Genomic DNA, 11,240 nt, shown 5'->3' with positions numbered 1-11,240 from the left:
TTAGCTAGATGTGCATCTCCCGTGGACATCTGCACGTGACTGGTCTCAACCCCTGCCGCCGAACTTGACCTCGGTTCAACCTTCTCCCCTCTGGAGATCAACACCACAGGACATGTTTTAAAAACATGATGGCACGCCCTCCTCCAGGCCATGATATTTGCTCCCCTATTTTCTTCCAATTAACCTGCAGACAGCTTCATGAACCACTGCGATGACGGGGCCACCTCCATTGACAGGTCTTCATGTCTTGGAATTCGCTGGCCTAGCTCCAGGTAAGTTCAGCCCCTCACCCCCTTAATAAAGATGCAGCTAAGCTCTTCCATAGGACCCTTCGCTGGCCTCCTCCTCGCGGACAATGGAGCTTCCGTCCTCCGTATCGATCGTGCGATCACCAATCTCACGCATTCATCCTCCTCTGAGCTCCCTCCACCAACCAACGACCTCCTCACGCGGCACAAATCCTCGATCGCTGTCGACCTTAAATCCGCTTCTGGGATCGCCCTCATCAAGTTTCTCATCCCACACACAGATATCGTTATCGACCCCTTCAGACCCGGGGTCCTTGAGAAGCTGGGACTCGGGCCCGGTGTCTTTCTCAGTCTCAATCCGAGGATAATACTCGGGCGCATGACGGGATTCAGACGCGACGGCAGGTACAAAGATATGGCCGGGCACGATATAAACTACATCGCCGTCTCAGGGGCATTGGCAATGCTGGGACGCAAAGGAGACAAACCTCTCCCACCTGCGAACATCCTTGGAGACTTTGCTGGTGGAGGAGCGACATTGTTCCAAGGCATCTTACTTGCGCTATTGGCAAGAGAGAAGAGCGGAAAGGGTCAGGTGGTAGAAGCCAATATGGTGGATGGGAGCGCCTATCTTGTTACGCTTCCCAGAATGCTAATGAAGACGCCGATGTGGGATAGACCAAGAGGAGAGAACACCTTGGATAGTGGGTGCCCATACTACGACACATATGAGACGAAAGACGGCCAATATATGGCTGTTGGGGCGCTCGAGCCACAGTTCTTTGCGGAGTTGATCAAGGGATTGGGATTGGCTGGTCGGGGTATTGAGAAGACAAGAAACGACAGAAACACGTGGCCTGGGCTGAAAGCCGCCTTCACGAGGCTTTTCCTGCAGAAATCGAGATCGGAGTGGGAGAAGGTGTTCGACGGTACCGATGCCTGCTGCACGCCGGTTCTCGACTATCGAGAATTAGAAACAGACCCAACCAGAGAGGGAGATCAAAGGCCGGCAGTCACTCTGCGAGACACTCCCGGCTTGGCTTTATCGGAAGGCCCACTATCGAGAGACCCTGCTACAGGGCAAGGCCCTGGAATCGAAGGGGGAAGTTTTAGCGGTGTCGTACTTTCCCCCGGCGAAGGTGGTGAAGACACGCTGAAGGAGTGGCTGGGATGGAAAAGAGGTAAAGACTTCGAAGTGGAGAACGGAGGCCTGGTAAGGAAACCATCTTCCAAATTATGATTGGCTGTTCTTACTATCAATACTTTTCCCCCCATCCCTCTGGCCAGCCTTCTAAGGAACGCCTCAAACCCAGTCTACATTTCACCAAATTAAACGAGTGTCCACCCTTCCCGTGCGGGCCCCATCATGCCATTATATCCCATCTGTTCGCACTCTCATTTCTCAAGGCCATGCCGGGCGTAAAGTGTCGTCCAAATCATATCGTTGTATTCGCGAAGATGGATGACCGAACGAGGCTGCCGGCAAGGCTGGAGGGATGACTGCTCAAAATGTCAGCTCGGCTCATTATGCGGCTGAAAATGACTAACATGCCTCAACCCAAATATCCATCATTATGGATATTGTCAATAGTCCTCGAAGGACTTGGAGGCGGGTTGGGAGGAGGAGAAGGAGGGTCACCTCTCGATGCATCAGGCATGTTTGCGACCGAATTTGAGGCCGAGGTAACGAAAGTGAGTTGCTGATTCGAAGTTGAATTCGAAATTTGACGTCGGACAGCGACAGCGCTCTGAAGTCTCAATGGACGAACAGACAAAAGGTCCTGTACAACAACAGCCATCTTCCCCAGCAGAGCAGGAACGACCCGACAATTTATATTCTTCCCTTCTCTCTTCCAGAAAAATAAGAAATCAAAAAACGTCTCGGTTTCCGTTTGCCGAAATCCCAGAGAAAAAGCAAGCAGCAACTAAGCGGGCGCCACTCGGGGAATAACAGTATGTCTCTCAGCTGTCGATGGATCTGCGTCCCTGCAACTCTGCTTTTTGCGGCTGAGCTCTCGAATTTCGAGTGGGAAAACGATCGACCATTCAAGGACTTAAATACCCATGCTCCGTCCCAGCCCTAAGGCATCCCACGGTTCCCACCCCTTTCTTTCTCCAGCCTTGGAATTGCATCCCACCTGCCTCCCGCTTCTCTACACCAGTAATTCGACTGGAGATGGAACAACGCAGCAGCCAAGTCGATTGACAAGCGTCGCACAGCAAACAGCTGGCCTCTGCCTCCCGAGCGGAAGGGAGGGAACGAACGCCTACGCCTCGCCCAAGGCAATACCCGTCTCTGTTTCATCCCCTTCTCCACCTCTCAGCTTGGCCCGAGCCTGCGAGCACCTGGTAATTGCTTTGCCTTGTCACCCCTGTTCCACTTCCACCTGCAGAGCCCTCCGTCGGAGGTGTTCTCTCCGCGCTTCCACAGCTTCGAGATCTTTCCTGCCGTCGGCAGCCCGCATGTTTGGCCGCTAAGCTTATGTGCCACAAACGTGGGCGCGCCCCGGCGCAGGCAGTGCGGATCCGGGAAGCCGGTTCGCTGCCGTTTATGTTTCGTTTCCCTGCTGTCTCACCCTACTTTATTTTTTTGACGGGACCTGAAAGGCGTGCAATCCAATGGAAGGGGAGGCGTCTCCAGTGCCACGTAAGATTGCTTGCCGGGAAACACCACCCTCACGCCAGCGAGTCAATGGCTGATCGATCTGCGGACGATCCCCAAAGCCCTGTCACTCGTTCAGAACACAGTCCAGCTTCCTCCCTCTTTCTTGACTTCAAGCTGTAGACCAATTGGTTAGTTAGTTACTGAGTAGGACACAGGCGGTGGAGATTAAGTTCAGGCGGCCTGTCTATCCTCCACCTTTACTTCTGCGGCAAGGCTTGCTGCAAGGCTGTGGCAGCAAGGGCATAGGTAGGGCCGCTGCAGAAACGAGATCTCTGTGTCCGATCTAGATCGCTGTGCGCTGTGACAGCTCACTCCTCACTCCATCGTATCGAGCCGTTCGGTCGCCTCACGGAAGATAATAAGAATGAAACATGCCAACCAGCCATGCCCTCCGTCTCCACAAAACCAGATAAAGCATACGTTACCTCCCTATGATTCATCGTCATGCTGTGATCTGAACTCGCCTTTCGAGGTCGCCGAGCTGTGTAAAGCAAAATATGTCTAAGGTTCACGTTCGAGTTGAGTGGATTGGCAGGTAATGAATCTCATGCTCGCACTATCTAATGTAAAGGTAGCAGAGAAACGGAAATAAACAGAAGCTTCCATACAATCACAATCTTCTCGCCTCTTCTCCCCATTCATTGTACCCATTCGCCTTGTCTTGCGTGCTAAATGTCCCAAATCACCCAATCAACCCAACCAACCTATCGTGTCCCATCCTCCACGTCATTCATTACTTAGGGTCGTGCGCCAGAAGAGGTATCGTATCAATTGATAATGCTAGGAAGAAAGAGTCTAGGGTGCAAGCATATTATCTTGCTAGTGAAAAGTTTCTATACCATCCGGTCGGATATGCCACCTCCCTTCCCTCGCCAGCCAACCTCCGTCATCCGGTTGGATGGGTCCTTACGGTCAGTTTCGATCCGAGTACTATTGAAGGCGCGTCTATTGCACTTGGCTGACGATCTCGCTGGCACGTGATAGGGATTCAACCATTTGTTGGCACTCCTTTCTCCGACGGATGGTGTAATCGCTCTCCTTCAAGAGGTCATCGAGTGTGTCCGTGCGGTACATGTTCTCAAGGAGTTCGCGTTGCATCTCGTCTTTTGTGAATCTATGGAAGGTCAGCTGGGCCATCGGGAAAGAAGGAGGGGTTGTGCTTACTGCACAAGGTTGAGCATGATTGCCTTTGGCACCATATCAATCATCGTCCTCTTGACAATGTTGTAGTAAGAGTTGATGAGAAGTTCTACGATTGTTAGTCGAAGGCTCTTATTGGCCAGAATCTCAACTTACTAATGACTTCAACTTCAACCCCTTCCCTCTCGGACAAAGTACCTGATGCCTTGAGAGTTGGTGGTGGGGCTTCCATAGCGGCCATCTTCTTCTTGTTCTTCGAGGCAAAGAAACTGCCAAAGAAGCCACCGTTTGGATCATCGGACATGCCAGCGAGGGTTGGACTTGATGCTCGGACTGGCGTAGCTGATGCCGGCATTGGCTTACCAGTCTTGGGATCAACTTGAATGGGCTTCGCTGCATTATGCTTATCGTTGACAAGGGCCATAGCCTGCTGAGAGTTAGATTTGTGGAGGAAAATAGAGATAAGAAACATACCCTGTGACCATTCAAAAAATCCGGATGTCCTGTGTTGATGTAACATGATTCCATAGCTACCAAATCCTTCACCAACTTGTTTGTAGGGTCCATAGTCTTCTTAAAGAAGCTGATGACTACTTGGTGGAATTTCTCTTTCAACTGCGGATATCTTCGGAAGAGTTGCTTGCCCAATAATTGTGTGAGGATTCTGACAAGTTCGTCATAGACCAGTGACACACACTTCAAACTTGGCTCCTCTAAGCGCTTGATCTGTTGCTTGACAATAAGTTCGAATGCGGCTGTGTTAACGAAGAGAGCTGGCGAAGAGCCGGAAGAGTTGTAAAGAATGGTTCTGATATCGATATCCTTGACCTGATCGAATGGATCCACAGCCTTGACGCCATTTGCGTACAGTTCATGGAAAACGAAACTGATTCTGGCACCTCCTGATAGCTCCACGCTTGACAATTCGGTATTATTTCCTTCCAGCACTGTTCGCCATTCGTTCGTGAACTCAGTGATGATGTTGAGAACGATGTTCCCGCTGTTGCCCAGCATCGAGTCTCCCAAGCCCTGAAGTTCCGTGGTATATTTCTGCAGCGAAGCCTGGATACGGGCCTTGATATCTGGCAGGGTTTGCTTGATGTGCATCATCAAGATCAGATTAAGCTTCCTCGCCAAGTATGGGGTTCCACAGTATGAGCTCTTGTTTCGGTATGCTTTGTGGTTTTCGAAGAAATTCTTCTCGTTTTCCAATGCCGCCGTGATCGCCTTCTTGTTGTCGATATCCCTCTGTCCTCTGTTCACCACTGGTACATATCCTAATCTCAAGGGGATAATTCGTCCAGCCAAGATATCCACAACATCGGTTCCTTCGTCCATCAAATCCACCTTCGTCAGAACACCAATAGTTCTTTGGCCCTCGGGGTCAACTTCTCTCGCGAGTTTCAGGCCATCCGAATTGGCTAAATCGGTATTTGCTCCCGTGACGGCTAGAATGATGGCGTTTGGCTTGCTGATCTGCTTGAGCACCATCTCCTTAATCTGCCTCTCGATATCTCTTGGCTGATCACCGACCGGGACCTTTGTTAAGCCAGGCAAATCTACAAGTGTGAGTGTAAGGACGTTGGGAGAATATATTCGCAGGTTGATGGGTGCGGGTGAGATGCCGGCATTGCGGCCAGTCTTAGCTTCTGTCTCCTTGACAATCTCATCTCGGATCTTGTTGAAGTCGTGGAACTTTTGGCCTGGAATATGCAGGAACTCGCCCCATTCATCTACATTTGCTTCCTTATCTTGCCCTGCCGATATGCTCTCTTGCTTGACTCCATTTGTCTTTACTTCTCCAGGCTGACGGTTGATGAGTTGAAGGACGAGCGGCCGTCGAGTCACGATACCGGTACCTCGAGGTAAGCTGTGTAGACATGTTAAATATTGCCATCGACCCAGGACATGTGGCAGCTTACAAGTCTCGGCCTACTATGTTCTCCAGCACGGAGCTCTTTCCACTCGACTGACTGCCTACCACGACTATTTGAGGGAGATCGATAGGGTTCTGTACGCCAACGGTCGTGAAGACGTCCTGGAGCTTGTTCACCAGCCTGCAGAGGGAGTTAGTTTCGAGGCGCAGAACGGAGGATTTCGGGGGGTTCTGACGTTATGAGACCAGGGTCTGAGATACCGCCGGCTGCGGGAACTTGGGCCATGGCGGAAGAGTGCGAGGGATGTTGCAGTGTTTGGTGCGGGTGTGTATATCGTGAGGGTGATGGTGGAGCAAAGGTGAGGGTTTATGGGAATCGTTTCGCCGTTGCCTCGCTGAAATTCGTGGTTGTTGACGATGCATACGCAAGTTGGCGCGAGTGGACCAGCAGGGTTTCAACGTGTGGCTTGCCTCGCCTGTGACAGCTTTGCACTGCCACACCCAAATCAGGAGGACTTCGACTTCCTTCCGCTTTTGATGAAAAATTTGACCCTTTATCGAAAGTCACCAAAAGCACATAGTACATTAACGTCTCTGGGAATTCCGTATGTTGCACTTTAGGTCCCGAATATCTGTTTAGCGATTCACACCCAGAATCAAAAATCTCGTGACTGCAGTCAGTCTCAGAAGTCACTTCTTCTATGCTTTTCACAAAGACTTTTTATTTCATTTTTGAGCATGATCCGTTCATAGGCTAAACGCTCACTAGATAAACCTCATACCGTTCGTCTCTGAAAGTCTCAGAATCAGGACCCGGGCTTACGGGGTGGGTACGACGCGTCCCGTTCCGCCACCAGGCAACCAGATAATACTTCCCATGTGAGCAGACTCGAGGAATTGTGGTAGCGAGAACCCCTTTCCAGCACTAGAAAATCTACTGTTTACTTTCAATCTCAAGAAACACCTTCTCCCGAAGTGCTGCTGGACATTCAGGGTCTCTTTTCAACTACAAAGAACTGCCTCTCCTTGTCTCCCGACCCATTCCATCCTCAAAATGGCACCCAAAACCATCACCATCATCGGCTCCCTCAACACGGATCTCGTTACCGTCACTCCTCGAGTCCCATCAGGAGGTGAAACCCTCACAGCCTCTTCCTTCTCAACCGGTTCGGGAGGAAAAGGAGCAAACCAGTGAGTTCCCTCTCTCTACTCCATAGCCCAGACTGTCCCGAACGGCAACTCCACTCCCCCCCCCCAATAACAACTAACTCCCCCTCTTCTCTCACAGAGCAGTAGCCACCGCCCGCCTCTCCCGGCCCAACCCCTCCTCAACCTCCGGTCCTCAACCCGTCTCCATCGCCGTGAAGATGATCGGAGCAGTAGGCGCAGACGCATTTGGACCCGTCCTCATCACCAGCCTGCAAGAATCATTCATCGACACCACCTCCATCTCCATCATCCCTAACCAGTCCACCGGCGTAGCAGTAATCCTCGTCGAGTCCTCCTCCGGCGAAAACCGCATCCTACTCTCACCCGGCGCGAACGGTACCCTGCAACCTGATGATTTCATGAGTGCAGAGAGTCTGGGCAGTCCGCTGCCGGATTTAGTGATTTTGCAGCTGGAGATCCCCTTGCCGACTGTGCTGCAGATTATTCACACCGCGAACGGAGCAGGTGTGCCGGTGCTTCTGAACCCAGCTCCCGCTGTCCCGTTGTCGGAGGAGGTATTCCAAGGTCTAAATCACTTAATCGTCAACGAATCCGAAGCAGCCATCTTGACAGGAAGGGCTGTGGAAGAAGTAGAAGCCGAGGACTTCCAGTGGGACGTCGTCGCGCGCGAGTTCTTGAAGCGAGGAGTGAAGAACCTGATCGTAACTCTGGGATCCAAGGGAGCTTACTACGCTTCTTCTGTTGGAGGTGGTAAGAGCGGATTTATTAAAGCAGAGAAGATAAAAGTCGTTGATACTACTGCTGCAGGGGACACGTTTGTGGGCGCTTACGGTGTACAAGTTGTTAATGGAAAGGAAGACATGGGGGAAGTGGTTAAGCTGGCGTGTAAAGCAGCCGGAAAGACATGTGAGAAGAGCGGTGCGCAAAGTGCGATTCCGTGGGGTGATGAAGTTGGCGGGCTACATCTAAGGTAAAATAGGTGAAGATGTAGAAGATATCTTTTTGGGAAAAAACAAAAGGAGCCACGCGAATGGAACCGAGGGTACGAGTCAAGGCGAGTTGAGAATCGGCGCATCAAATGGTTACCTACAAAGGGCCTTCTTGCTACGGCCTGCACTCCATTTCATGTCTGCACTCGCATCTCAAGTCATCTACTCCCAATCCCATGCCCGCCCCCGGCCTACAGCCAAAATCACCGAATCCATTACACCCACCAACCAACCCACAATCACGACAATCTATCGTCTAAAACAACGCAGCGCGTGCATGCATGCTGGAACCAACCGGAACCAATTGCAACCCATTCAAACTCCACTCCGCTAGAGAGAAACACCACTGCCGTGCCGTGACGTGCGTGAGAGCCCATACTCCTATACAAATGCGTGCGATTCCATGATCGTTCAAATGATCTTCTCATTCATCTTATTGATCGCTGATTGATTCTGATATGTAATTCACCAACTAATTGATGTATTGTATGAGCAATGCTTGAATGCTTGCAACTCGATTTCTTGAAAATACTGAATATCCAGTCTGTACCCGTGCGCCGACCTATGCATGACATGAATGCTGTGCTTGGTTACGTCCCGGTTACCGGAACTTGGACTCCGAGAAGGGGAATGTCTTGAATGGTTTGTCTGCCATGTCTGTCCATCTGGAAGCTTGTTAGTTTTGGAGTTAAATATGAGCGGAGGGGACATACATTCGAACTTTGTGGTCGTCGCCTGCGGAGGCGAACATGGATGGGTTGGTGGGACTCCACGCTATTGCGTTGCAGCACCCCTTGTGGGCTTCGAGCTTCTCGATCAGCTGACCGGTTTCCTTGTGCCAGATGAAGACGTGGCCATCTAACCATATTAGCAAAGAACAAAGAATTCAAGGGCGTTGGGACCTACCTTCGCTTCCAATAACAACGAAGCTCTCATTTGCACCACCATACGCAGCTCTGATGACAAAATGCCCAGCCTTTTCACCAGACCTGAAAGTTCGAACCGTTTCCCGAGTATCCAAATCTATCATTCGAGCATCGCCCGCCACGTTGTGGGCGAGTAGATACCGAGAATTCTGACTTATGCTCACAGAAGCCAGTTTCGTCGTCAGATCAAGCTCATATTCGAGCTCGCGAGTAACGAAGTTGTACACGTAGATGTGGGTTTCACATTCCATGGCAACCAGGAAGTGTCCATCAGGAGACACGGCAAGATCCTGTATTCGGTGTGCTCTTCTCCAGTCGTAGGTGAGCTCGCCTCTGATATTCCATTGGCAAAGATTCTTTTCCTTGTCGAGACACCCTGTGATGAACGATTGCCCGTCTGGTGCCCACGCAACGCTGCTGACTGGCTGGCCAAACCGAGGTAGTCTTACTTTGACGTTTCCGGTCTAAAATTAGATGTCAGCATCATGCCCCTACAAATGACGAGTTGAACTCACCAGCGTGTTCCATAAAATGGCATCTTTATCCATCGCAACCGTAACCATCATCGTATCATCAGGACTCCAAGCTAATGAGCATATCCCGCCTTCGGAGTTTGTAAGACTTTGAAGGACATCCCATGACTCGACATCATAAATTATGACTGTGCCATCGCCACCACAACTTGCAAGGCGTTTCCCATCATGTGAGAATTGGACTTGCCACACCTCACCAGTATGCTTGGTGAGATCTTTCGAAGGATACCTGGGAAAGTGATCCGGTTGGCAAGCGTGGTCTTGATATAATGATGGCGACGTTGAGGTGTTATGATAAAGACAATTCGAAATTTGATTTCTTTTTACTTGTTGCAGAAGAATGGCGAGTCGGCGTTCTGGTAACATGACCGAAGGGGATATGCATTCTGAATGGTCAGCTTGTGTTTTTGGAGAAAGTTTCACAACTCACTTGACAAGTTAGATAACAGTTGATGCCGTGAAGCTCCTTCCGCGCCATCCCAGTCTGCTTTAGCTTTGAGGTCATCGATTGATTGTGACATTAATAAGCTGATTCGAGATGTTAGACAAGATCAAATTTTGGGGACTGGCAAATCCTTACCTTGAAAGAAAGTGAAGTTTTCCGGTATCCTGGTCCAACGGGGTCAACTCTGAGCGAAGAACCATCAAAGCTCTCCCAGTATCACGTTGTTCTAATAATTCCAAGAACTTTTGCTGTCTTAACCAGAACCGCATTACGTTCTTGTCAACACCAGGTTGCAGGACCAGCCCAGGTCCGTTGATACTGACGCCTCCTTCCTCCGTGGACCCGCCAAACAGCAGTTCTTCTGCTTCTGTCCATTCTCCTTGCAGAACAGCATTTCTGAATGCTGCAACAGTTGGACTCTCGAGGTCATATCCACTTTCTTGGCTTAGGCTTCCCGCAGCACCATTGTATCCCAAGTCCGTCAAAGCCTGTATCAATATCCTCGTCACTTCTTCCCGGTCGTGGCCAAAATAAGACATCCGCTGCTTGCCACCCGAATTCGAATGCCCATTTGTAGTCGATGACCCGTTCATGACTACCGAGGACCGTCTCGTGCCATTTGCCGAGTTCGACAAGGCAGCTTTATGCAGAGGGGAAACCCCGGATCCATTTGCGAATGGTCTCGAGGTACCGTTTGAGTTGCTGCTTTCTCCCTCTAATCTCATTCTAGAACCCTGACGCTGTCGCTTTCGACGATGCTCGTTCTCGGCCGACTGCACATCCACTGAGTCCCTGGGACTCGCGTGAATGTCTTCCTGCTCCTCGGAATCGGGCGAGGGGTCTCGACGTCTGCGACCGAGGATCTGGTTCTGGGACGGTCGGGCCTCCTCGGACTGTTCTCGAGAGGTGCTGGCGGCGGAGCTTGCTGTTTCTTGTGCTGTGGGTTGTTGTTGTGATAGCTGGTTGTTGGGGAGTGGGGCTGAGATTGCTGTGCTGGAAGGTAAAGAGGGGGTTGTCGGGGTGGATGGGTCGTCGGAAGTGGATGGGGATGATATAGAAGGTTGGGAGCGATCGTCAGCCAGGACGACTTCTGCGGGAGTGCCGCCGGGAGAGAGCTCGCTGGGATGGCGTCTCTGGAGACGTGATGGCAGAAACCCGGCTTGTGGTGGTGGTCGTGATGCAGTCAGTCGTTGTCTTGGATTTACCCGATTTAAGCTCGAGCGTGGGCGCTAGGCAGGCAAATAGGTC

At 51.0% G+C, this 11,240-nt stretch overlaps 4 protein-coding genes across 4 annotated transcripts; 2 read left to right on the top strand and 2 right to left on the bottom strand.

The window, feature by feature from the left end:
• Positions 1-211: 211 nt before the first annotated feature.
• K444DRAFT_647101 (CoA-transferase family III) lies at positions 212-1,488 on the top strand (the record flags this gene model as incomplete). Its single annotated transcript, XM_024885292.1, has 2 exons — positions 212-272; positions 326-1,488. The coding sequence occupies 2 exons, from the start codon at positions 212-214 to the stop codon at positions 1,486-1,488; spliced, it is 1,224 nt and encodes a 407-aa protein (XP_024729959.1).
• Positions 1,489-3,422: 1,934 nt separating this feature from the next.
• K444DRAFT_656293 (dynamin-1-like protein-like protein) lies at positions 3,423-6,534 on the bottom strand. The gene is made up of 6 exons (XM_024886074.1): positions 6,166-6,534; positions 5,976-6,110; positions 4,528-5,923; positions 4,210-4,480; positions 4,078-4,162; positions 3,423-4,027 (listed from the first exon to the last, which is right to left on the bottom strand). Exons 1-6 carry the CDS (start codon positions 6,213-6,215, stop codon positions 3,859-3,861), a joined length of 2,106 nt encoding a protein of 701 aa, XP_024729958.1. The 5' UTR covers positions 6,216-6,534; the 3' UTR covers positions 3,423-3,858.
• Positions 6,535-6,983: 449 nt separating this feature from the next.
• On the top strand, positions 6,984-8,073 carry K444DRAFT_600437 (ribokinase-like protein; the record flags this gene model as incomplete). The annotated part of the gene is made up of 2 exons (XM_024878619.1): positions 6,984-7,120; positions 7,218-8,073. The coding sequence occupies 2 exons, from the start codon at positions 6,984-6,986 to the stop codon at positions 8,071-8,073; spliced, it is 993 nt and encodes a 330-aa protein (XP_024729957.1).
• A 616-nt stretch (positions 8,074-8,689) lies between these two features.
• On the bottom strand, positions 8,690-10,717 carry K444DRAFT_647098 (WD domain-containing protein; the record flags this gene model as incomplete). The annotated part of the gene is made up of 6 exons (XM_024885291.1): positions 8,690-8,753; positions 8,802-8,946; positions 8,995-9,478; positions 9,530-9,933; positions 9,978-10,075; positions 10,128-10,717. The coding sequence occupies 6 exons, from the start codon at positions 10,715-10,717 to the stop codon at positions 8,690-8,692; spliced, it is 1,785 nt and encodes a 594-aa protein (XP_024729956.1).
• Between the last annotated feature and the right edge of the window lie 523 nt (positions 10,718-11,240).

The sequence above is a fragment of the Hyaloscypha bicolor genome (assembly GCF_002865645.1).
Source record: "Hyaloscypha bicolor E unplaced genomic scaffold K444scaffold_165, whole genome shotgun sequence".
Lineage (NCBI taxonomy): Eukaryota > Fungi > Ascomycota > Leotiomycetes > Helotiales > Hyaloscyphaceae > Hyaloscypha > Hyaloscypha bicolor.
This window is presented reverse-complemented; position numbering and strand designations above follow the sequence as displayed.